The following is a 24,294-nucleotide window of genomic DNA, read 5'->3' as shown; positions in this document are numbered from 1 at the left end:
GAGGGGCTGCTGCTGGGGGCTGGGGCTGTGGGCGCTGCATCCCCGGGCCGTACCTGCGGGCTCCAGCGGTGGAGAGCTCCTCCTGTCCCGTGTAGTTCTGTTCTCTGTGTCCCTAGCACTGAAGGCAATAAAATGGTTATTTTATTTATTATTATTACTTCTCATCATTCTTTGTCCTGCTAATGACTTCTTACTTAAGCCAATGGCCACAAGGCAGTGCTGCCTCTGCTGTCTCTTGGCCTGCAGCTGGGCACAGCCCTGGCGTTGCCCAAGGCAGCTGTGCCAAAGCCCCTCCATCCTGTTCCTGAGGAGGGCACACCTGCATCAGCTTCCTCACCCACAGCCCATGAGGAGGTCACCACAGACCCCAGTGACCCGAGGTGACTGCAGCCACACAGAGCCGAGCTCTGGGGGCTGGATGTGACCATCAGGCCTGCTCTGGTTCCAGGCCTAAGCAGCCTCGAGCTGCCCCCTGCCATGGTCCCCTCCAGCCAGCACACCTTGCTGCCACTGAGTGTGGCCCTAACCAAACCACCACCACACCCCCCCCCCCCCCCCCCCCAGTGCATTTCCATGCAGCCAGAGGGTGACCCAGCCCCAAAGCAAGCCCAGGACAGCTGCAAAGGTACTTGATCTTTTATTATTGACAGCAGGTAAATACAAGATGCTGCTGGGCAGAAGGGCAGGGGATGTGTCTCTGCAAGGGGCTACTAATGGCCAACGGCCGGGACCAGGGCAAGTGTGGCAGCGAGAGGGCACAGGGGCCCTGCAGCAGATGGAGCATCGCTGGGATGGGAACAAGAAGCTCCTCAGCCCTGAGGACTCCCTCAGCCCTGAGGACTGCCCCAGCCCCACAGCTCAGACCCGAGGACTGCCCCAGCCCCACAGCTCCCCGCTCAGGCAGCCCAGCACCTGGCCAAGCAGAGCCTTCACCCAGCGAATGCCGAAGGGGACTATTTGGGGTTACAAAAAGAACAAACCAAAGCCATCTACACCTATTTACAGTGGCCCCCTCCCACCACCAGCTCACTCCAGACGTGAGACAGGGCTCGGGGTGCGCCCAGCCCAAGAGCAGGTCGCAACGGGCAGAGCCCCGGCTGGAGGGGACAGTCCTCGGCATAAGTGCCAGCACCAGAGGTTGCTGGAGCTGCGCTTGCAGCCCCATTGTACAGCAGGATCTCCGAAGGGCCTGCTGGCCGTTGGCTGGGAAGGTGGTCCTGAGAGATGGGGCACGCAGCGCCTCCACCAGGACAGGCAGACATCCTGGCTCCGGCAGCCCGCAGCGGCAAGGCCAGCGCTGCACCGGGGTTGGGCTCTCTTGCTCATCACCATCCGCTGAAACAACTTCCATCAGGAGGACCACGTCTGGGCCACCTCCTCCCGAAGAGGAGGACCTCCTCCTCCTCCCTGGGCAGGAGATCTGGGTCCACCCTGCCGAAGAGGAGGACGCCCTCCCCCTCCCCAGAAGGAAAAATCAGAAGCAAGGTCAGAGCAAAGCCCAAGCTGGGGGCTGCCTGTGGCCTGGGGATCGATCTACAACCCCCCCGTAATAAAACCAGCTTGGAACAAAACCAAAACCAAAACCAAACCTTTCTTTGGATGTGTACAAAAACAGCAACGACAACAACGACGACAACCACGACCACCACAACCACAACCACAACGCAGACGACACGGAAGGTGCTGGCGGCGGCGCCCCGGCGGGCGGCGGCGCCCCGGCGGGCGGCGGCGGGGGCGTCAATAGGCAAAGATGACGTGGTAGGTGACTTGGTGGCCATTGTCCCAGGCGTAGAGCAGGCGGTCCTTGGGGTTGTAGTCCACCTGGGTGGTGTAGGCGTACTCGTTCTCGAAGAGCAGCCGGGGCACGATCTGGGTGTTGGTGTGGGTGTCGAAGGCGTAGGAGATGTTGGCGTTGCGCTTGTTGTAGCTGTCCACGGCGTACAGCACCCCGCAGATGACGAAGCAGTTGCCGTAGAAGTCCTTCCGCAGCCCCGTCCGCCACGTCGTCTCCTTCTGGGCGCTGAGGTCGGCGGCGTTCAGCTTGCTCAGCACGATCACCTCCTGGCCCGAGCCCTCGTAGCTGATGGCCGGGTAGATGACCCACAGCCCGTTCTCGTCCACCGCGAAGTCCACGTCCGAGTGGCCTCTCCAGCGCCAGGGGGTGGACTCCTCGTAGGCCACGTCGTGCAGCATGGCCCAGGCGGCCACGTAGCGCTGCCGCAGGTCGTAGCGGATGATGTTGCGCGTGAAGGCCCGGTTGTAGTAGAAGGAGCCGTTGTAGACCACGTGCCCCGTCCCCATCCAGCTGTAGGGCAGCTTGTAGGAGTTGCTCCAGCGACCTGCGGGGCACAGAGGGGTTGGGGGTGCTGACAGCTTCCCTTTGCTCCGGGGTTAGGCATCCTGCCCCCCAGCACAGGTCCTGTCTGCCCCCAGCACAGGTCCTGGCACATATGTGGCAGTTTGACACAATCACAGCAACAGTCAGGCTGGAACAGAGCCTCAGCATCACCAAGTCCAGCCCAGAGCCCTGCTCTGCAAGGCTCACCCCGCACCCAACCACAGCCCCAAGCACCACAGCCAAACCACCTTCAAACACCTCCAGCCTTGGGCACTCCACCACCTCCCTGGGCAGCACATTCCAGTCCCTGACCACTCTTGCCAGCAGAAAATTCTTCCTCCTGCCCAGTCTGAACCTCCCCTGGGGCAGCTTGAGGCCATTCCCTCTGTTCTGTCACTAATGACCTGTGAGGAGAGACCAGCAGCAGCCTCTCCACAAGGTCCTTTCAGGGAGCTGCAGACAGCAGTGAGGTCTCCCTCAGCCTCCTCTGTTCCACACTAACCATCCCCAGCTCCTTCAGTCTCTCCTCATCAGATTTATCCTCCAGGCCCTTCCCAGCTTCCTTGCCCTGCTCTGCACTTGCTCTACTCACCCCTTCCCTGCCTATGCTCTCTCCCCAGCAACCAGCCACAGCCTGGTGTGGTAACAAAAGCAGTTCCAGAGCCACCATGGATATCCTGACCAGCCCTGTGCTTGACCTCCACACACTGGGTACCAGCACCCAGGAAGGATGGATCACAGGCTCACAGGATGTCAGGGGCTGGAAGGAACCTCAGAAGATCACCCAGCCCAGCCCCCTGCCAGAGCAGGAGCAGAGAACCCAGCACAGGTCACACAGAACACATCCAGGTGGGGCTGGGAAGGCTCCAGAGAAGGAGACTCCACAACCTCTCTGGGCAGCCTGCTCCAGGGCTCTGGGACCCTCCCAGGGCAGAAGTTCCTCCTCATGCTGAGCTGGAACCTCCTGTGCTGGAGTTTCCATCCACTGCCCCTTGTCCTATCCCAGGGAGCAAGTGAGCAGAGCCTGTCCCCTCCCTCCTGACCCCCAGCCCTCAGCTATTGATAGCCATTGATCAGATCCCTCTCAGCCTTCTCCTCTCCAGACTGAACAGCCCCAGGGCTCTCAGCCTCTCCTCCCCAGGCAGTGCTGCAGTCCCAGGCAGTGCTGCAGTCCCAGGGTGCAGCAGCCCAGGGAATGAGGACACTGCTTGGGCCAGTGGAGTACAGTGTCAGGGATGGTGCAAGCTCACCTTGCTTGAAGTTATCCAGGTTCCTGAACTCCACCAGTGTGTTCCCATAGTAGTAGTTGGTGACATAGATCCGCTCCTCCCGAGCCAGGGGGTCCTTCATCCAGGCCCCCTCGTTGCGCCCGTAGGTGTTCTGGGTGGTGGGGCCCGAGATGGTGGACAGGGTGTCCTTGCAGCGCCCTGCAGGGCACACAGAGGCTGGCCAGGCCCCAGGCAAGGCAACCCTGCCCTGCCTGCTCCTGCTGCTGCGCTGCAGCCATCACCACCCCGGTCCCTTGCCCACCCAGCAGGAATTCCCCACTGCCTGAGCCTGGCCCCAGGAGCCCCAGCAGGAACCTCCCCACTGCCTGAGCCTGGCCCCAGGAGCCCCAGCAGGAACCTCCCCACTGCCTGAGCCTGGCCCCAGGAGCCCCAGCAGGACCCTCACACTGCCTGAGCCTGCCCCAGGAGCCCCAGCAGGACCCTCACACTGCCTGAGCCTGGCCCCAGGAGCCCCAGCAGGAGCCTCACACTGCCTGAGCCCAGGCTCAGCCTCAGGAGCCCCAGCAGGAACCCCCCCACTGCCTGAGCCTGCCTCAGGAGCCCCAGCAGGAACCCCCCCACTGCCTGAGCCTGCCCCAGGAGCCCCAGCAGGAACCTCCCCACTGCCTGAGCCTGGCCCCAGGAGCCCCAGCAGGAGCCTCACATTGCCTGAGCCTGCCTCAGGAGCCCCAGCAGGAACCTCCCCACTGCCTGAGCCTGCCCCAGGAGCCCCAGCAGCACTGGTCAGAGCATGCAACCTGCTCACCACAGCCTCAGCCATGTCCCAGCCCCAGCTGAGGCTGCTGCCTCCTCTCCAGAGGCCTCTTTCTGCTCTGCCCAGCCCTCCAAACCAGGAGCAGACTACAGCAGGCTCCAGAGCTGGCAAGCAAGTAAACCTGCCTGGTGCCTGAGTGAAGTGCTGCCCAGCCAGCAGCTCCAACAGCTCCCACCCGTGACCCAGCCCAGGTGTGCTGCACCTCGCAGGAGGCTGTGGGCACGAGTCAGACCCCACGGGCAGGGCTGGATCTGTGCAGCACCTGTGGGCACTCACCAATGATGTTCCTGATGTCCTCCTCCTCCAGGGCTTGCTTCGGGGTGGCAGGGATGGTGGGGCTGAGCGGTGCCACGGGGGTGCTTGCCTGTCCCCAGGCTCCCGGGCTGCTCTCCAGGGCAGCACTCGTCTCTACCTGCCCCGAGGTGCCCGCAGCGGTGCCCACAGCAAGGCTGGGGACAGCAGCGGTAGCTGTGGGCAGGCTCTCCGTGGCCGTGCCCCCCAGCGTGCTGGCTGAGGCTGCCGAGAGCTGCCGGGTGCCCTCCTCCCGCAGTCCCAGCGGGGCGGTCGCGTTGTGCGGGGCGGCAGTCGGGCGGCTGCCGGCGGTGGGGTCCGGCACAGGCTCCGCGGAGGCGGCAGGGCTCAGGGGCGCCGTGGCTGTGGCCGCAGGGTCAGCGGCTGGGGGCGTGGTGGGGTCGCTGTCGGGGGTGGGTGGCCACCCCACCGGGGAGGGCTTCCTCGCCCTCTCCCCTTCCCTGCTGCTGGGCCTCAGGAGCTGGTCCTCGATCAGCAGGTCCACGGTGTTGTCCCCACTGAAGAGCTCATCCACTGCCAGACACAGGCACCAGCGTCAGCCACGGCGTGCCCAGCGCAGGCTCACGGAGTCACAGAACCAGCCAGGCTGGGAAAGGCCTCAGAGCTCATCAAGTCCAACCTAACACCCAGCACCTCCTGACAACTAAACCACGGCTCCAAGTGCCACAGCCAATCCCCTCTTGAACACCTCCAGGGACAGGGACTCCACCACCTCCCTGGGCAGCAGTCAGTTACTCTTTCTGGGAAGAACTTTCTCCTCACCTGGAGACTGAACTTCCCCTGGCACAGCTTGAGACTGTGTCCTCTTGTTCTGGTGCTGGGTGCCTGGGAGAAGAGACCAACCCCCACCTGGCTACAACCTCCCTTCAGGGAGTTGGAGAGAGCAATGAGGTCTCCCCTGAGCCTCCTCTTCTCCAGGCTAAGCAACCCCAGCTCCCTCAGCCTCTCCTCTTGTTGATCTCGGAGGCCTCTTCCAACCCGGTTGACTCTGACTCTATGACTGTGATTCTGCATCAGCCATCCCACCACCTCCTGCCTCCCAGCCCTCCTCTCCATAGGATCAAGATATCATGGAATGACTTTGGCTGGAGAAGACCTTTAGGATCATTGAATCCAAGCATTTCCTGACTGACAAGGTTGGTGCTCAACCTCAGCACCACATCTCTGCCCCTTTCAAACACCGCCAGGAACAGGGATTCAAACACCTCCCCGGGCAGCCTGTTCCAGTCTGTGTAGCTTCCAGGCAGGACCTGGGGGCAGACCTTGGCTTTTTGCTACAGATGCAAGGCAGAGGTGGCTGCAAACCCAACTCACCCTGCTCCTCGATGTCGTTCTCCACGGACTGTGCCTTGTAGTAGGTGACGCCGCGGACGATGGTGGGCTTGGAGGGAGGCCGGCTCCTCACACTCAGCTTCCTCTGCAGGAGCTGCCTGTGCTTCTCCTCCTCTGGAGAGAGCTGCAGCTCTGCCAGAGACTCAACAGAGTTGATCTGCTGTGAGATGGTTTCATCTTTCAGGAATCTTTCTTCATATTTGCCCTGGAAGAGACGCAGGAGGTTGTCCATGAGGCTGGCCAGGCAGAGGCTGGCCAGGCAGAGGCTGGCTGGGACACTCTGCCCTCCCTCCTTTCCCAGGGTCACCCTCACACAATCATAGGATGGCCCAGCCTGGAAGGCACCTGCAAAGCTCATCCAGTCCAACCTCCCTGCACTCAGCAGGGACATCCCCAGCTAGATCAGGCTGCCCAGGGCCTCATCCAGCCTCACCTTGAGTATCTCCAGGGAAGGGACCTCAACCACCTCCCTGGGCAGCCTGTGCCAGTGTTCCACCAGCTTCATGGTGCAGAACCTGCTCCTAACAGTCAATTTCAATCTGCTCTGCTCTAGTTGAAGCCATTGTCCCTGGTCCTGTCACTGCAGGCCTTTGGGAACAGTCTCTCTGCATCCTTCCTGCATGCAATCTGCTCTCCCTCCTTTCCCTGGGGTGGTGCTGGGGATGCTGAAGGGAAAGCAAAGCAGGGAAGGGTGAAAGAAAAGAATTTGGGGCTGAAGAAAAGGACCTGGGGGTGCTGGGGGAGGAGAAGCTCAGCAGGAGCCAGCAGTGAGCACTGGCAGCCCAGAGAACCAAGCAGAGCCTGGGCTGCAGCAAGAGAAGTGTGGCCAGCAGGGCCAGGGAGGGGATTCTGCCCCTCTGCTCCACTCTGCTGAGACCACAGCTGGAGCTCTGGGGCCAGCTCTGGAGCCTCTGTGCCAGGAAGGATCTGGAGGTGCTGGAAGGTGTCCAGAGAAGGGCCAGGAGGAGGAGCAGAGGGCTGGAGCTGCTCTGCTGTGAGCACAGACTGAGGGAGTTGGGGTTGTGCAGGCTGGAGAGGAGAAGGCTCCCAGGAGACCTCATTGTGGCCTTGCAGGATCTACAGAGGGCTCCAAGAAAGCTGGGGAGGGACTTGTGAGGGTGTCAGGGAGGGATAGGACTGGGGGGGATGGAGCAGAACTAGAAATGGGGAGATTGAGATTGGCTGTGAGGAAGAAGTTGTTGCCCATGAGGGTGGTGAGAGCCTGGCACAGGCTGCCCAGGGAGGTGGTGGAAGCCTCCTGCCTGGAGGTGTTTGCAGCCAGGCTGGAGGTGGCTGTGAGCAACCTGCTGTGGTGTGAGGTGTCCCTGCCCATGGCAGGGGGGTTGGGGCTGGCTGAGCCTTGAGGTCCCTTCCAACCCTGGCAGTTCTGTGATTCTATGACAGATGGGTTCAGAGGTCACTTTGCTGACAATCAAAGCACAGAGACCCCTCCTGCCCACCAGGGACTGGTGCCAGCAGCTGATCTGCGGAGAGCATGCAGCAGGCACTGAGCTTGAGCAGAGCAGAGGGGCTGCAGGCACCTTCCCAGCAGGACCAGGAGGTCCCCTAAGGGCAGGGACCAGGAGCCCTGTGCTGAGGCAGGCAGCAGCTGCTGCTTCTCATGCCTGAAGGATTTCATCTCATTAAAGGAAATCGGAAAGACAGCCCTGAAGGTTGAAGTGCTGCCCATTTGGCTGAGAAGGCAGGGCCCAGGGTTCCTCCCCTGCAATTAACAGCAGGGAAAGGGGAACGTTGGGAAATGAGGTCACTCAGGGTAATAAAAGCCCCACACTTCCCTCTCCTGCCTGGCCCTGGCCAGGGCTGGCTCCCCTCCAACGGGCAGCAGAGCCCCTGCTCAGGTTACAGCCAGGGCAGAAGGAGCAGAGGGGCTAGGAGTGCTGCCCAACACCTCTGCCCTGGGGCACATCTCTCCCTGGGGCAGAGCTGGCACTGCCACACTCGGGGCTGTTTCCCCACCCACCACTTGCAGTGCTTGCAGGGGAGCCCAGGGCTCAGGCAGCCCACCCCTGGGGAGCACCTGCAAAGCCTGCTCTGGGTGCCAGAGGGGGGCATGTGCTTACCCCCAGGAGCTGAGCATCCCTGTCTGGCGCTGGCAATGATGCAGTAACTGTTCCCCTCTCCCCCAGACCCTTCCTTTCTCCCTACAGAAGAGAGGTGAAGGCAGGGTGCTCCAGGAGCCACCCACACAACCACAGAGCTGTCAGGGCTGGAAGGGACCTCAAGGCTCAGCCGGCTCCAACCCCCTGCCACGGGCAGGGACACCTCACACCACAGCAGGTTGCTCACAGCCACAGCCAGCCTGGCTGCAAACACCTCCAAGGGTGAGGCTTCCACCACCTCCCTGGGCAGCCTGTGCCAGGCTCTCACCACGCAGCACAGAGCAGTACAAGGCCACCCTAGATGGCACCACCGAAGCAGCAGCAAGGGGGTCAGGACACCCCTGGGTGCTAGGTTGGACTTGATGATCTCAAAGGTCTTTCCCAACCTGGTAACTTCTGTATCCTGTAAGTTGTACCCCGAGCAGCCTCCCTCCCCAGAACAGCCTCTCTCGGTCCCCATGCTGGGCAGGTCCTGCAGGGACTGTGTGGGGCTGCATGCCAGAGCCCGCGGGGTGCCCGAGCCTCCGCCCAGTGCCCACCAGCTGCCGGGGCCGGCCGGGGAGGGGCAGCTGCCCGGGAGGGAGGGTGCCAGGCTGTGTGCCTCGGCGGAGCCCCCGAGCTGCGAGCTTCCCAGCGCTGACATCACTCTTTCCGAGCAGCGCGGCCGCCGCTGACCTCCAAACCAGCAGCGCTGCGGCAAGGGGGAGGCCCTGGGAGCAGCCTGCTCCGCTGCCCCCCCGCGGCCCCGCAGCTGCGCCCTGCCGAGACCAGCGGCCGCGGAAATGGGGTCAGCAGAGCTGAGCAAGAGCAGCCCTGGGCTGGTGGTCTGCCGGGGGGCCACACCCAGGAGACCCCCTCTGGGCTGGCTTGTGCAGCAGTGACCTCAGACCATGGAACTCCGAGTGCAGGAAGGCTGTAACTCCGAGTGCATGCAGCCTGTGCCCCGAGTGCCTGCAGCCTGTGCCTCCGAGTGCCTGCAGCCTGTGCCTCCGAGTGCCTGCAGCCTGTACCCCTGAGTGCCTCTGAGTGCCTGCAGGCAGCCTGTGCCTCCGAGTGCCTGCAGCCTGTGCCTCTGAGTGCCTGCAGGCAGCCTGTGCCTCCGAGTGCCTGCAGCCTGTGCCTCCGAGTGCCTGCAGCCTGTGCCTCCGAGTGCCTGCAGCCTGTGCCTCCGAGTGCCTGCAGGCAGCCTGTGCCTCCGAGTGCCTGCAGCCTGTGCCTCCGAGTGCCTGCAGCCTGTGCCTCCGAGTGCCTGCAGCCTGTGCCTCTGAGTGCCTGCAGGCAGCCTGTGCCTCTGAGTGCCTGCAGCCTGTGCCTCTGAGTGCCTGCAGCCTGTGCCTCTGAGTGCCTGCAGGCAGCCTGTGCCTCTGAGTGCCTGCAGCCTGTGCCTCTGAGTGCCTGCAGCCTGTGCCTCCGAGTGCCTGCAGGCAGCCTGTGCCTCCGAGTGCCTGCAGCCTGTGCCTCCAAGTGCCTGCATGCAGCCTGTGCCTCCGAGTGCCTGCAGGCAGCCTGTGCCTCCAAGTGCCTGCAGGCAGCCTGTGCCTCCAAGTGCCTGCAGCCTGTGCCTCCGAGTGCCTGCAGCCTGTGCCTCCGAGTGCCTGCAGGCAGCCTGTGCCTCCAAGTGCCTGCAGCCTGTGCCTCCGAGTGCCTGCAGCCTGTGCCTCCGAGTGCCTGCATGCAGCCTGTGCCTCTGAGTGCCTGCAGGCAGCCTGTGCCTCCGAGTGCCTGCAGCCTGTGCCTCCGAGTGCCTGCAGCCTGTGCCTCCGAGTGCCTGCAGCCTGTGCCTCCGAGTGCCTGCAGGCAGCCTGTGCCTCTGAGTGCCTGCAGCCTGTGCCTCTGAGTGCCTGCAGCCTGTGCCTCCGAGTGCCTGCAGCCTGTGCCTCTGAGTGCCTGCAGGCAGCCTGTGCCTCTGAGTGCCTGCAGCCTGTGCCTCCGAGTGCCTGCAGCCTGTGCCCCCGAGTGCCTGCAGGCTGTACCTCTGAGTGCCTGCAGCCTGTGCCCCCGAGTGCATGCATGCAGCCTGTACCTCTGAGTGCCTGCAGCCTGTGCCTCTGAGTGCATGCATGCATGCCGCCTGTACCTCTGAGTGCCTGCAGCCTGTGCCTCTGAGTGCATGCAGCCTGTGCCCCCGAGTGCCTGCAGGCTGTGCCTCCGAGTGCATGCATGCAGCCTGTACCTCTGAGTGCATGTAGGCAGCCTCTGCATCCCGCTGCAGCGAGCCCTCGAGGTCTGCAAGGCTGTTGCTGATCAGGCTGGAGCAGTTCTCCCTGCCCCTGCGGTGGGGATCCTGCAGCCCCTCCTCCACGGTGACTCCTGCCTGGTGGCTTTGCTGTGTGGAGTTCCTGGCCATGCCCTGGAAAAGCAAGAGAGGAGGCTTTACCCTGTGTGAAGATGAGGAACCCTCCATGGCCCCCAAACCATGGCTCAGGAGCTCAGTGGTCCCAGCCTGGGCTCCCAAATGGGCTTCTCCCTGGGGCTGGGCACTTCAGCTGCTAGGAAGGGGCCCTGCCTCCAGCAGGCTCCAGAAAACCCATCTCTGGTGTACACATCCCAGCTCTACACTTTGCCCCAGGGGCCCATGGAGTGGGAGAGTGGTCCTGAGGTTCTTCAACAGCCATCCTCAGCCATGCTCACCAGCTCAGAGAAGGAAGGGAAGACAAGCTAAAACCTTTAGAGTTCTGACCTTGCTTCCTCTGCCTGTGGCAGTAAGTTCATCTCCCATTTATTAATCCCAGTTTCCTAGGAGGGGCCCACCCTGGCTGGAGCTAAGTCCCTGAGGTCAGCATCCCACTTATCTGCTTTCTCTGATCCCAGTCCTGTGCTGCTGCCTGGCCAGACACCTGCATTCCTCCTCCCCACCACCCTCCTCTCCTACAGAAGAGAGAGAGAATATGGAGAAAGAAAGAGAGCTGTCCAAGAGCCAGCAGTGAGCACTTGCAGCCCAGAGAGCCAAGCAGAGCCTGGGCTGCAGCAAGAGAAGTGTGGCCAGCAGGGCCAGGGAGGGGATTCTGCCCCTCTGCTCCACTCTGCTGAGACCACAGCTGGAGCTCTGGGGCCAGCTCTGGAGCCTCTGTGCCAGGAAGGGTCTGGAGGGGCTGGAAGGTGTCCAGAGAAGGGCCATGAGGAGGAGCAGAGGGCTGGAGCTGCTCTGCTGTGAGCACAGACTGAGGGAGTTGGGGTTGTGCAGGCTGGAGAGGAGAAGGCTCCCAGCAGACCTCATTGTGGCCTTCCAGGATCTGCAGGGGGCTCCAAGAAAGCTGGGGAGGGACTTGTGAGGGTGTCAGGGAGGGATAGGACTGGGGGGGATGGAGCAAAACTAGAAGTGGGGAGATTGAGATTGGCTGTGAGGAAGAAGTTGTTCCCCAGGAGGGTGGTGAGAGCCTGGCACAGGCTGCCCAGGGAGGTGGTGGAAGCCTCCTGCCTGGAGGTGTTTGCAGCCAGGCTGGATGTGGCTGTGAGCAACCTGCTGTGGTGTGAGGTGTCCCTGGCCATGGCAGGGGGTTGGAGCTGGCTGAGCCTTGAGCTCCCTTCCAACCCTGACAGCTCTGTGGTTCTAAGAGGGAGCTGGGACTGGTTGCAGCTCTTTGGGCAGCCCAGGGCAAGCAAACCCCTTTGAACTCCCCAGTCCCCAGCCATAGGCACACCTTGCACCCCAGGGGCTGTTGCAGCCTCTGCTCATCCCTCCTTGGTCTTTTTACAGATTGCAGGGCACCTGCTCTGGATGGGTGGCACAGCAACCAACCAAAGCACCTTGGCACAGAGACTGGGGGTGGTTCCCCCTGAGCCTGTCCTGCCATTCATTTATCCTACCCTGACCTCCATCTGTGGCCTCCAAATCAGCAGCTGATGCAGCAGCTGCCAGCTAAGAACAAAACAGAGAAGGTGCCAGCTCTGTGGACCAAGCTTTAAGGGATTCCTTCCCTTTACCACCACTCTTTGTGTCCAGCACCTTGTTCCAGTGGAGGCAGCTCCCAGTAATACCTTCTCCTGTCTGCAGACCAAGCCATCCTGAGCTGAGTCAACCCTCTCCACAGGCACCTGAGTGCCCAGTCTTGGCCCAGGAATTGCATGCTTCAAGCTGTGACTCTCAGTGTTGAGGCTGAGCACACACAGGGAGTTCTCAGCAAGCATTGTGTTGCATCCTGGATGGAGGCAGCAGCTGACCTCAGGATGCTCTCCCAGCAGCAGTGCAGCAGCAGAAGCAGCTTTAGCAGCCTCTGCCTTTGGGGAGGATGACTGCTTCTGACAGCCTCCTCTTCTGATCACTTATTCTGTTTAATGTTTGTCTCATGACCTGCTTAGGGATAAAATCTGCCTCCCCCTTGAGCAGGGAGGCACCACCAAAGCCCAGCCCCTGATGCTGCTTGAGGCTGCTCAGCTGCTTTGCCAGGCAGCAGCTGCCAACAGCAGGCCCTCATGGGAGGCTGATGCTTTGAAGCCATGCCAGGCCCTTGTTCAGCATCTCAGCTGTTCCTTGTCTCAGCCCCCATAGCCAGTGCAGGTTGCTACCCTCCTCCCCACAGGAATTCAGATGCTAAGCCAGCAGCAGGAAGCATTTCACACCTGCTGCCTGCGCTGCCTGCATCAGCTCTGCCCTGGTGAATCTTCATCTACCTCAGCGCCCCCCTGCCCTCTTCCCCTCATGACTAAGTGCCTGCAGGCAGATTCAGCTGCTCCTTACACGATCTTGAAGTCTTGCCTCAGAGGAATTAAAGGCACAAATGTGCAGTTTCTCCCCTCCTACATCCCCACTGCTTCATCTCTGGCCAAACTCCTTCAGCTGGACCACGCTTTCTGCCTGTCTGCCTCACTGAGCCAGGCTGTGAGTAGAGCAGCCAGGCTGAGCAAGGTCACCCTGACATGCCCATGCAGACAAGTGCCAGCTTGTGCTGAGCCCCCTGTGCAGGAACCAGCTGGCAGAGAGGGCTACTCTGGCACCAAAGGAGAGCGCAGTGATAGCCTCACACGAGCTCATCCCTTGTGCCGTTAGCCAACACCCAAGCTCCTCACCTTAGCCTCTGACTCAACCATCATCAAGGTCTCTGAGGCACTTGCACTTCCCACTCTCTGGCCTGATGTGCTGTGTAACTCTGGTCTGACCTGTTTAGAGGTGACAATGTCTGCCAGCACTGCTGCCAGCCAGCTCCTTCCAGAGTCAGACAAACCCATAAATGATACCAAAAACTACAGGCTTCTCCCCTCCACCATCCACAACCCAGCTAGCTGTGGGTTAAATAGCAATGGTCTGTCCTGATGGGGCCCAAGAGGGACACACAGCAGTGGGTGAGCCCAGCTCACCACACCATGGGATGTGGCTCACCCCACCATGGGACATGGCTGACTCCACCACCTCACCTGGACCCACCAGAGCCTTGACAGTGAAGCTGCCCAAGAAGAGACACACAGCTCTGGGTGAGCCCAGCTCACCACACCATGGGATGTGGCTCACCCCACCATGGGACACAGCTGACTCCACCACCTCACCTGGACCCACCAGAGCCTTGGCAGTGAAGCTGCCCAAGAGGAACACACAGCACTGGGTTGGCAGCACAGCTCCCACTTCCCTCACTCCTCTCCTCTGGTTAGCAAAGACTCAGCAGCAAACCCAAGGAAGTGCTGGGGGAATAGGCTAAGCCCCAGGGAGAGAGTGGCACAGCAAGCAGAACCATGGGTTCTTTGTTGCTTTAAGAGCTCAGAACTCCTCTTCCCCCTTGTGGATCAATCACCATCCTTGCAAACCCAGAGACCCCCAGGCAGGCACGCTCCTCTCGGCTGTCTCCTTCCTGACCCCGGGCTGGAGCACGCCAGGCCTCCCCAAAACACTTGGTGAGTGGAATTTTGGCTTTATAAATCACTGCCTCTTGGCCCCTGGCTGCAGACGAAGCAGGGACTGCTCCACTCCGACAAGAATGTGGAATTGCTGTCCCAGATATGGACCACGGGAGAAAACTCCACTATTTAGTCTGGCAAGCTGGGGCTGCAGAGCTGAGCTCAGCCTTGCTGACTGCAGGCCTGTGGTGTGCTGCTGGCCAAGGAAATGTTGAACTGTATGGAAGTGAAAATCATCTCACAGGGGAGGAGGGAAGGAGGGAAGGAGGGAAGGAGGGAAGGAGGGAAGGAGGGAAGGAGGGAAGGAGGGAAGGAGGGAAGGAGGGAAGGAGGGAAGGAGGGAAGGAGGGAAGGAGGGAAGGAGGGAAGGAGGGAAGGAGGGAAGGAGGGAAGGAGGGAAGGAGGGAAGGAGGGAAGGAGGGAAGGAGGGAAGGAGGGAAGGAGGGAAGGAGGGAAGGAGGGAAGGAGGGAAGGAGGGAAGGAGGGAAGGAGGGAAGGAGGGAAGGAGGGAAGGAGGGAAGGAGGGAAGGAGGGAAGGAGGGAAGGAGTCTGGTCTAGTTTAGGCAGTCTGTTCTGGTCCTGTTTAGACAGTCCAGTTCAGGCAGTCTGGTCTGGTCCAGTTCAGGCAGTCTGGTCTGGTCCAGTTCAGGCAGTCCAGTTTAGGCAGTCTGGTCCAGTTCAGACAGTCTTGTCTGGTCCAGTTTAGGCAGTCTGGTCTGGTCCAGTCCAGTTCAGACAGTCTGGTCTGGTCCAGTTCAGACAGTCTGGTCTGGTCCAGTTCAGACAGTCTGCTCTGGTCCGGTTTAGGCAGTCTGGTCTGGTCTGGTCCAGTTCAGACAGCCTGGTCTGGTCTGGTCCAGTTTAGTTTCAGGCAGTTTCAGTTAATAACTTTTCCTCTAAGCAGGGGAAGGCTCTGAATGCACCAAGGGTACCAAGAACCTGACTTGAGGCAAAGCCCCACCGGAGGCCACAGCTTCAAAGCAGAGCAGGACTGATCTTACCTCTTCAAGCTTCTCCACCCGACCCACCAGCTTGGTTGTCACGGAGTGCAGCTTCAGAAGGTCCAGGCCATAAAAGGCACTTTCCAGCATCTCCATGATGGAGGAGAGCTGCAAGGCAAAGGGAGCAGAGTGTCAGTCAGGGGCACCTGCATGGCTGTGACAGCCCAAGCCAAGGGCAGTGCAAGGAGTGCATCACACAGCTCTGCCTTACAGAGCCTCTGCAGAGCTGTAGGGCTTGGGGAAGCACATGTTGGGTGCTGAGGATGAGTAAGCAGAGAGCAAGGAGAAGCACTGCCCTCCTTGCCAGCCTGAGGCAGGAGGGGCACTGCCCTCCTTGCCAGCTCCAAGAAGGAGAGGCACAGTCCTCCTTGCCAGCCTGAAGCAAGAGAGCCACTGCCCTCCTTGCCAACTCCAAGAAGGAGAGGCACTGCCCTCCTTGCCAGCTCCAAGAAGGAGAGGCACTGCCCTCCTCGCCAGCCTCAAGCAGGAGAGGCACTGCCCTCCTTGCCAGCCTCAAGCAGGAGGGGCACTGCCCTCCTTGCCAGCCTCAAGCAGGCTCTCTGGGAAGGCTGAACTCCTCCAGCAGTGCTGTGAGTGGCAGCAAGAGAGGCAGGAGGAGGATGGCTGCTGAAATAGAAGTCAGTTTGAGGTCGGGCTCTGAGCTCCTGCCATCTCATGTTTGGTTTGGGGGTTGTGTTGTTGTTTTGTTTTGTTTTTTCCTGGAACAAGGAGAAACTTGTTGAAAAAATATTAACCACTCAGAAGCACAAGAGTGAAGGAGCTGAAGTTTGGTTCCAGCCTGGCAACATTTTGCTTCTCTGGAGGGTGACTTTTGTCAGAGGGCTGCTGCCCTCTCCCACCACCCACATCAGAGACACTCACCCAGCAGGAAGAGTTGTGTCCCTGCACCCTGCTCAGCACCAGCCCCTGCTCACCACTGCTGGGGATCCAGACAGCAACCCTCTTGTTCTGCATCTCCTGAGGTTCCTGGTGCTCCCCACACAGAGGACTGAGCAGGGTGAGAAGGGTTTCTGAACCATCCCCTGCCTCAGTTCCCACACACGCCTGCTCCTTCCAGTCCTGTGTGCCCCCACATGTGCCTGCTGAGGTGCTGCAGCCCCAAGGGATCGGAGGCATTTGCCATGCCGGGGTGGTGACATCTCCCCCCAGCATCTACCAACTGGTCAACAAAGCTCCCCCAAGAGGAGAGAAGCAGCGCTGCTGGCAGCGCTCAGAGTTTCCACCCCAGGCCTCTGCAGTCTCCCTGTGGAGCTGACAGCAAAGGAAAGATTTTTTGGGGCCAGATAAAATGGCAGCAGGAGACAAGGGCTGGTTTATGGCTGTGCATCCACTTTCCACCACGAACTGGACGGAGACAACCCATACAATGCATGCAACCTGCCAGACAGCCACTGGAGACAGGCACTTTCCCTCCAGGCTGGATGGTTTCCATCAAAGCACAAAGGTTGCAGACTTTGTTAACCACCTTCCAAGCCTTCCTGAACACAGACTCCCTGCACACAGACTCCCTGCACAGGCTCTGCACCCAAGAGCCTCGAAACGCTCACTGTGCCCCCAGGCAGAGGAGCAGCAAGCTGCACTTTCACTGAAACACATCTCAGAATCAGCTCCCCCCCTGCCAGCATCAGGGTGAACCTCCCCAGGGCCCAAGCCAACACACTGCCTCCTTCCCCTCACCCACTGCAGGCTTTGGCTCCTGCCTCCATGCATTACAGAATCACAGAACAGATCTGGCAGGAAGAGACCTCCAAGCTCATCCAGTCCAGACTTTGATCCAGCACTGAAGGCTCAACACCAAACCATGTCCCTAAGCACCACAGGTCCACAGGCTGCTGGAACAGCAGGGGTGGTGACCCCAGCACTGCCCTGGGCAGACCATCCCAGTGCTGAGAACCCTTTCAGTGAAGAACTATTTCCTACTATCTAAGGAGGACTTTATTAAAGGCAGGGTTGGGAAGGAAACCTTCAGCTGGGACACCCAGTGCAGCCTCTCAGCACTGCACTGGGGTGCCCCAGGGCTACCTCTGCTCACTGGCCTTATCTACTCCCTTCCTCACCACCCCCTTGGGGACACCATCCTCCAGCCATCCACTGCAAGGGGGCCTCTCATCTGGGGAACCTCCACAGCTCTCCCCCAAACAGCATATCCAAGGGGTCTGAGTCAGAGCATGAGAAAGCCTGGTTAAAAACAGACATAGAGCACAACTACAAACATCCCTCTGCTCATCAGACCATCAAGGAGAGTAACCCTCTGGGGCTGTTAGGAGCAATGAGGTAGCTTGGCCATCGCTCCCAGCCCCCCTTCCTGCAAGCGAGCGTGGGAGCTGCTTCTCACGAGCCACTGGAGCTCTGCTTTCCTCCTCCTGCCTCCCAGCTTCTTCTAGGAGAGGTGGCTGCCCCTGGCATGCCCAGCTCCAAGAGCTCTGTGCTCAGGGAGGAAGCACACCCCTTTCACAGCTCTGGGGTTTGACTTTCACAGCAAAGGAAAAAGCAAACCCAACCCCCACGAGTGTATACTTGGATAAATCTTGTGAAAGAGTTTGGCTGTGGATCCTTGCAAAATGAGCAGGAAGGCCTGGGCCAGTTCCTAGAGGACACAAACTTTCACACCACAGCTGGCTGTGAGCAGCTCCCCAGTGGGAAGAGGCAGCTGGAGCCAAGGGCGCAGCTAGCCACGCCACTGCGGCTCCAAGAGGCTGGCTGCCTCCAACAAGGACAGGGAGAGAGTGGGGAGCTGCTGGTGGAGGAGCTCTGCCTGCCCCCAGGCAAGGGACTCCAGGGGTGGCTCTCTCACCTCAAACGTTGTCCCCTTCCCTAACAGCTCACAACTCCTCCTTAAGGCCAAATGGAACATCCTGGCTCCTCCTGCAGATGAGGGACCACCTAACAACTCCAGATGGAGACTCCTCTTTCCCTGAAGTGATGGATTGTCTGCCTGTGCCTGCTTATCCTGCCTAGCTGTAGGGGGGCTTGGACAAGAAGCTGCTAACTGTCTACAGTTGGACAAGATGGAACACATCCTTGAGCTCCAAATCAATTAGCACCAAGCCCCGGTGGCGGCCCCAGGGCGGGCTGCCCCGCAGCTCCCTGCGCAGCGCCTGCCTGCCCACCTCAGCTGGGACTAGCAGCACTGCCCCGGGGGTCCTCCCACCCACCTCAGCTGGGACTAGCAGCACTGCCCCGGGGGTCCTCCCATCCACCTCAGCTGGGACTAGCAGCACTGCCCCGGGGGTCCTCCCACAGAAACAGAATCAGAGAGTTGTCAGGGTTGGGAGGGACCTCAAGGCTCAACCCCCCTGCCATGGCCAGGGACACCTCACACTACAGCAGGTTGCTCACAGCCACATCCAGCCTGGCCTTCAAAACCTCCCTCACCACCCCTGTGAGTGCCATCAGCGCTCAGCCATCTGCTCTGGAGATTCCCTAGGGCTGAACCAAACCAGAGGCCTTTTGGGGAGGATTTCTGCTGCCCCTACCCAGGTAACAAACTAGAAACCTCAGCAGAGCCTGCTGCCAGCTGCAAGCCCAGGAGAAGGAACCATCCAGCGTAAGCCAGGAGTCCTTAGAACAAACACTGTCACTCACGCCGGAAAAGAGGTGCAGCTTGCTGAAGCCATCAAATGCAACAACAACAACGACAAAGAAGTACAGAAGCATCAACATTTCAAACAACAACAACAGCATTTCCAGGCTGCCATCAGCCAGCTGTGTCACACACCCTCACACTGACGCATCAGCAGCCTCCAGCCGGGGGGGAGCCAAAGCAGCTTTATGCGTGGGTCCCCAGGAGCCCCTCTCTGCGAGGGGGGAAGCAGCCTGGCAGCTGCTGAGTGAGGCAGAGCTGTCCCCAGGGGGACACTTAGTAGTGCTGGACAAAGGGCAGGGAGCAGCCCAGTGCCTCCTGGGCTTCCAGCACAGGCAAGCCACACTGGATCCCGGGCAGCATGGGATGAATCCAGTGAATCATCGACTGCAGCTGCTCCAATCAGTTGCTTAAGCTGAGCTTGGGTTTTGTATCGAGCACACAGATATAAAAGGAACTGGGGGGGGAGGAAATCTTTGGGAAAAACAGTTTGTATAGACAAAGCTCTGAAAAAAAGAGAAAAGGCTTCATAAGCTCTTCCCTCCCCCCCAAAAAAGAGTCCCCAGTTCCTACCTTGAGGTCGCTGCTGTCTGCCTCCCGCAGCTTCTTCAGCCTGAAGTCCCCCTCGCAAGGGTTGAGCGCCGAGGGGGGGGCCACACAGGCACACTTGCAGCTGGGTCCTGAGGTGATGGTCTCCACGGTGTAAAAATCCTCTGCTCTGAAAGCACCTTCGTTAATCCTCTGGCAGGCACCGCGGCCCAGGGGTCTGACCAGGCATTTGCACCGGCAGTCGGAGCCTTCGGACACCGCCTTCACCTTGTCGTAGTCACCTAGCAGCTGAGCACAGGGCACCCTGCTGGTTAGCTCCCTGCTTGTCCCAGCAAGGGACAAGGACACTCCAGACCCGGAGGTCGAAACAAGGGCGCTTTGGACACCCTGAGCCTCGAGGAAACTGGCCAGCTCTTTCCAAACCTGCTGACTAAGAGGTTTTCCAGAGAGCTGTCTGCTCCCCACCCAGGAGGGGGACAAAAATTGGCTTCTTCCACCAAGCTGCTCCGTACTGCACTTCGTGTAAAATCGACCTGACTGCTCTGAACTTTCTATGTGCAGAGTTTAAACACGAGCCCCATCCTGCTGCCTGTCGGTGCTCCGTGCCCAGTGTGCCACAGGAGTCACCTGCCCACCCTGAGCCAGCTGCCTTTATCCGGGCAAACAGGGCCAGGGCGAGTGAGAGCCACCCCATAACCTGGTGGGGAAGCAGCGTTCCCGATCAGCCCCATACAATGCCAGGAATTTCCTTTACAGAGATTTGCAGACAGCTCTTCTGAAAGCCCGAGCACAAAAATAACTTCGAGGGTATGTTTCCAATAGTCTCCACGTTAGCCATTTCCGAGGGCAGATAATAGCACACGGTCTGATCGGCCAAATCTAACAGAAACCTCCACCGCATCCCACTGGCAGGGGAAGAGAGCCTGGATCCCTCCCTCTGCACACAAAGAGGCTCCACCGATTCCCCTCCCAAGCAGCTCCCTGCTTTCTGAGTCCTCCCAGAGAAATGATGGGATGGAGGCTGTGAGCTGCTCCTCCTTGGGCTTTCAGGGAGTTCACTGCACCCCGGGAAATAGAACTCCCTGCAGCGGCACTCGCCCAGCGCTCAGCAGCGGTGCTGAGTGCGTGCACAGCATCACCCAGCACGGCTGAGCAGGTACCCCCAGCATCACCCGGCCACCCCCGTGTACCCTCAGCACCACTCGCTCAGGGAGCACACACCATCACCCAGCACCACCGAGCATGTACCCCCAGCGGCACCCAGGCTGCGCACAGCATCTCCCCGGGGGATGCACGGCATCACACCCACACCGCAGGTACCCCGCACCCCCCGAGGTGCCCCGCAGCCCCCCGCAGGTACCTGGGAGAGGATGTTCTCCTGATTGTCCGCCTCGTCCTGCAGCGGCTCGGCGGAGGGTCCGGCCGTGCCGGCGGGGGTGGTCCCTGCCCGGCAGCCGGCGCCCAGCGCGGCCAGGCAGAGCAGCAGCGGCAGCGGCCGAGCCATGGACGGGCGGCGGAGGGGGCCAGGGTCGGGGCCGGCGCGGAGCCGCCGCTGCTCGCTCAGGTGCGGCGCGGCGGGCGCGGGCGGGGCCGAGCCGGGCCGGGCTCCCGCCCCGGTCCTCCCCTCTCTCCCTCCCCCCGCGGCGGGCCGGGCCTCCGGGCGGGGCCGGGCGGGGCCGGGCGGGCAGCGGGGCGGGACCGGGGCCGCCCGGGGCGGTGCTTCCCACCTGCGGCGGGGGCCCGGTGCTCCGGCTGCCTCCGTGGGAATGGGGGAGCCCCAAGCCCTGGGGGAAGTCTGGGTCCAGGGGGAGATCCGGGGCTGGTCGTGGGCACCGTCCACCCGAGGAAGGCTGTGGTGAGCTCCCGTACTTGGGACTTCTTTGGAGGGGCCAAAACAGCCCCAATTCCCTGCTCGTCCCAAGCCAACCTGCGCAGAGCACCCCTGTGGTTTGCCAGGCAGCTGGTGGGGAGGTAGAGCCATCCCTGCAGCCTGCCTGGCTCCCACCCTCCATGCGCTTTGGGTCACAGGGAGGACATCCTGACGGCACGGCCCGGCCCGGCCCGGCACACCATGCCCACAGCTTCCCAGTAACGCTGCGTGTCTGGGGTCGCACAAGCAGTTCATGCCTTGAACGCGGGCTCCGAGCCACGAGCACAGACCTCTGCGCGCTGACCGCAGTGCAGGCTGACGCCGTCGGGAAGAGGCTGTGCTCTGGCAGGACCCTCTGGCAGGACCCTCTGGCAGTCCCCTGTCCTCCTGCACCTCCTGCCAAACGGAAACGTCCTGGACGCGCTGTTCCCGGGCAAAGCTCAGGCGCAGCATCCTCTGCTGCGTAGGTGTCTGTACTGCCCTGACCGTGTCTGACCGTGTCTGCCCGGGCCTTGGATGAAACCTGAGTCCCTGCTGACGGCGATCAGACCCACGCCAGCACCGAGCCCCAGGCATGGCACAGGCTCCCCTCTGCCTTAAAACCTGCCCAAGGAGCAGAGGCACAAGTGGGTGGCACAAGAGGCAACATGAAGCTCTCACTGAAACAAGGCTAGTGAAGCATCTCCAGTTCTTAACACACATATCCCTTACCCCACCCCAGACCTGATGTCCCTTACCCCACCCCAGACCTGATGTCCTTTACCCCACCCCAGACCTGATGCCCCTTACCCCACCCCAGACCTGATGTCCCTTATCCCACCCTAGACCTGATGTCCTTTACCCCACTTCAGACCTGATGCCCCTTATCCCACCCTCGACCTGATGCCTGCAGCCTTGGGACCAGCTACCTCTCTAGGGGTGTTCCAGCTCTCCCATTTCATTGCTCTCTCCCACAGGCTGGCTGCAGGGATGGAGCTGCCAGACACACACACAAAATAATACCTTGTGTGGGAGAGGAAGCTGCTGTGGCATGGCAGACAGCAGAAGCTGCTGACTCCAGGGACAGGACCACAGGCTTCATGTGGTATGGCACTGTGCCTTCCTCTCTTCCAGCCTCCCTGAGAAGCAAAGCTTGTGGAGAAGGGGGGCAGGGGTGGGTGTGTCCCTGCAGCAAGGCGCAGCAAGACAGAGCAGCATGGGCAGCAGCAAGACAGAGCAGCATGGGGAGCAGCAAGACAGAGCAGCATGGGGAGCAGCAAGACAGAGCAGCATGGGCAGCAGCAAGACAGAGCAGCATGGGCAGCAGCCAAGGAGCATCCAAGGACAAGGATAGGCAACCTTTGGGCAGCTAGAGAGCAGCAGGAGGGGAAGAGTGTTTCTAAAAGCCTCCTCTGCACCAGCCTCCCTCGAGGGTAAAGTGTCCCTTGGGCACCAGCTCCTTCACTTCCATTTCCACTGCTCAGTGCTGACAACAGCTGAGCTTCCCCGGGGGCAGGCACTCCATCTGTCAGCACAGGCTGCCCTAGGGCTGGAAGAGCAGAGCTTTGGGAGGCCCAGCTCCTGTTCTGCAGGGCCTCCAGGAGCTCTCAGCTGGTGCAGGACACAGGACCCCCAACCAGCCGTGTCACCATCAGGGCCAGCAGCTGCCAGCAGCCCGGGGGGGTCCCATAGCAAGCAGCACCTAAACCTTCCCCTAATGTTCACTTTCAAAGGCTTGGAAATGGAGGGAACAAAATCAATTACAGTATTCCAAAGTGAAAAGGGAAGATTTCCACATATCCTGTGTTGGTTTCCTCTCTTTATAAGGGAAAGCCTTTCTGGTGGTATTTAGCTTGGGTTGAAGACAAGTTTCAGCCTGTCCTTTGGGGGCAAGAGGAGACAGCAACAGGCACTTTGGGTTCACTGTGGTCATCTCTGAAGTCTAAACACTGCCCCATCAGGGAAAAAAAGGAAGACAAACCCACAGACTGAGGAGCACAGGGGAGCAATCAAGTGTGGTCCTGTTTTTCCTGGAGGCTGACCCAGATCCTGGCCTGAGCATGAGGCCCAAGCATCTTTTCATTTGAAGACTGGCCCTGACCCTGGCCCAGGCAGGAGGCCCCAGTGTCCCTCACAGAACCATTAGGGTTGGAAGGATCCTCAAGGATCATCTAATTCCACCCTCCAACCCCCTCCATGGGCAGGGACACCTCACACCACAGCAGGTTGCTCACAGCCACCTCCAGCCTGGCTGCAAACACCTCCAGGCAGGAGGCTTCCACCACCTCCCTGGGCAGCCTGTGCCAGGCTCTCACCACCCTCCTGGGCAACAACTTCTTCCTCACAGCCAATCTCAATCTCCCCACTTCTAGTTTTGCTCCACCCCCCCAGCCCTGTCCCTCCCTGACACCCTCACAAGTCCCTCCCCAGCTTTCTTGGAGCCCCCTGCAGATACATCCTGTGACTGGTCTTGTGCAAAGCCCCAGCAGCCCAAGGAAGCAGGTAGAGAGTACTCTTCAGGTGCCTCAAGTGAAAAGATCACCAGGTCTATGACAAGAAAGGCATCTACCAGCCTGGTGACAGGCAACAGAGCATCTCTGTGCCTAGAGCTGTGGGCACAGAAACCTGCTCCTGGCAAGCCCCCTCGGGAAGCATTCTGTGCCTCTCCCAAGCTGCCTGTGCTGCTCCGGGCACCCGTGAGCCCGGGCAGGGCTGTGTGAAAGGTGCTGCCCGCTTACAGGCTGTGCCATTAGGGGTCAGGTCAGGCCACGGGTCTGCCGGCGAGAGGACTTGATGCCGGGCACGGAGAGCCATTCACTTCGCTTTGAGGGGATGCCGAGCTCGGCAGGACCGCGGCCGGCAGCGGCACATTGTGCTCTTGGAGGACAACCTCAGCTCCGGGGCGGCCGGGCGCTCCTCTCGCCCGAGCATCGCTGCCTGGGGGTTCCTCAGTGCCGAGCTAAGAGCCTGGGCAGGTCCCGGGGCAGGACTCCGGGCAGGTCCCCGAACCTCCCTGGCGCGGCCGGGCTGTGCCCATCAGCAGCCGAGCCCGCTCGGTGAGGCCGCAGCACCACCGCGTGGTCCTGCATCCCCTCTGCCCGGGGCTCTGCCTCCCCACCGCGTGGTCCTGCATCCCCTCTGCCCGGGGCTCTGCCTCCCCGCGGCGTGGTCCTGCATCCCCTCTGCCTGGGGCTCTGCATCCCCTCTGCCCGGGGCTCTGCCTCCCCACCGCGTGGTCCTGCATCCCCTCTGCCTGGGGCTCTGCCTCCCCACGGCATGGTCCTGCATCCCCTCTGCCTGGGGCTCTGCCTCCCCACGGC

At 60.8% G+C, this 24,294-nt stretch overlaps 1 protein-coding gene across 1 annotated transcript; it reads right to left on the bottom strand.

Moving 5' to 3' along the window:
- Positions 1-622: 622 nt before the first annotated feature.
- OLFML2B (olfactomedin like 2B) lies at positions 623-20,695 on the bottom strand. The gene is made up of 8 exons (XM_068164510.1): positions 20,486-20,695; positions 19,150-19,413; positions 14,973-15,080; positions 10,319-10,495; positions 6,008-6,230; positions 4,658-5,206; positions 3,589-3,765; positions 623-2,339 (listed from the first exon to the last, which is right to left on the bottom strand). The coding sequence occupies exons 1-8, from the start codon at positions 20,627-20,629 to the stop codon at positions 1,738-1,740; spliced, it is 2,244 nt and encodes a 747-aa protein (XP_068020611.1). The 5' UTR covers positions 20,630-20,695; the 3' UTR covers positions 623-1,737.
- Between the last annotated feature and the right edge of the window lie 3,599 nt (positions 20,696-24,294).

This window comes from Melanerpes formicivorus, unplaced genomic scaffold (genome assembly GCF_026170545.1).
Source record: "Melanerpes formicivorus ecotype bairdi unplaced genomic scaffold, bMelFor1.0.p_v2 SCAF_81, whole genome shotgun sequence".
Lineage (NCBI taxonomy): Eukaryota > Metazoa > Chordata > Aves > Piciformes > Picidae > Melanerpes > Melanerpes formicivorus.
Note: the sequence above shows the minus strand (reverse complement) of the source record. Positions and strands in the feature narration are given on the sequence as shown.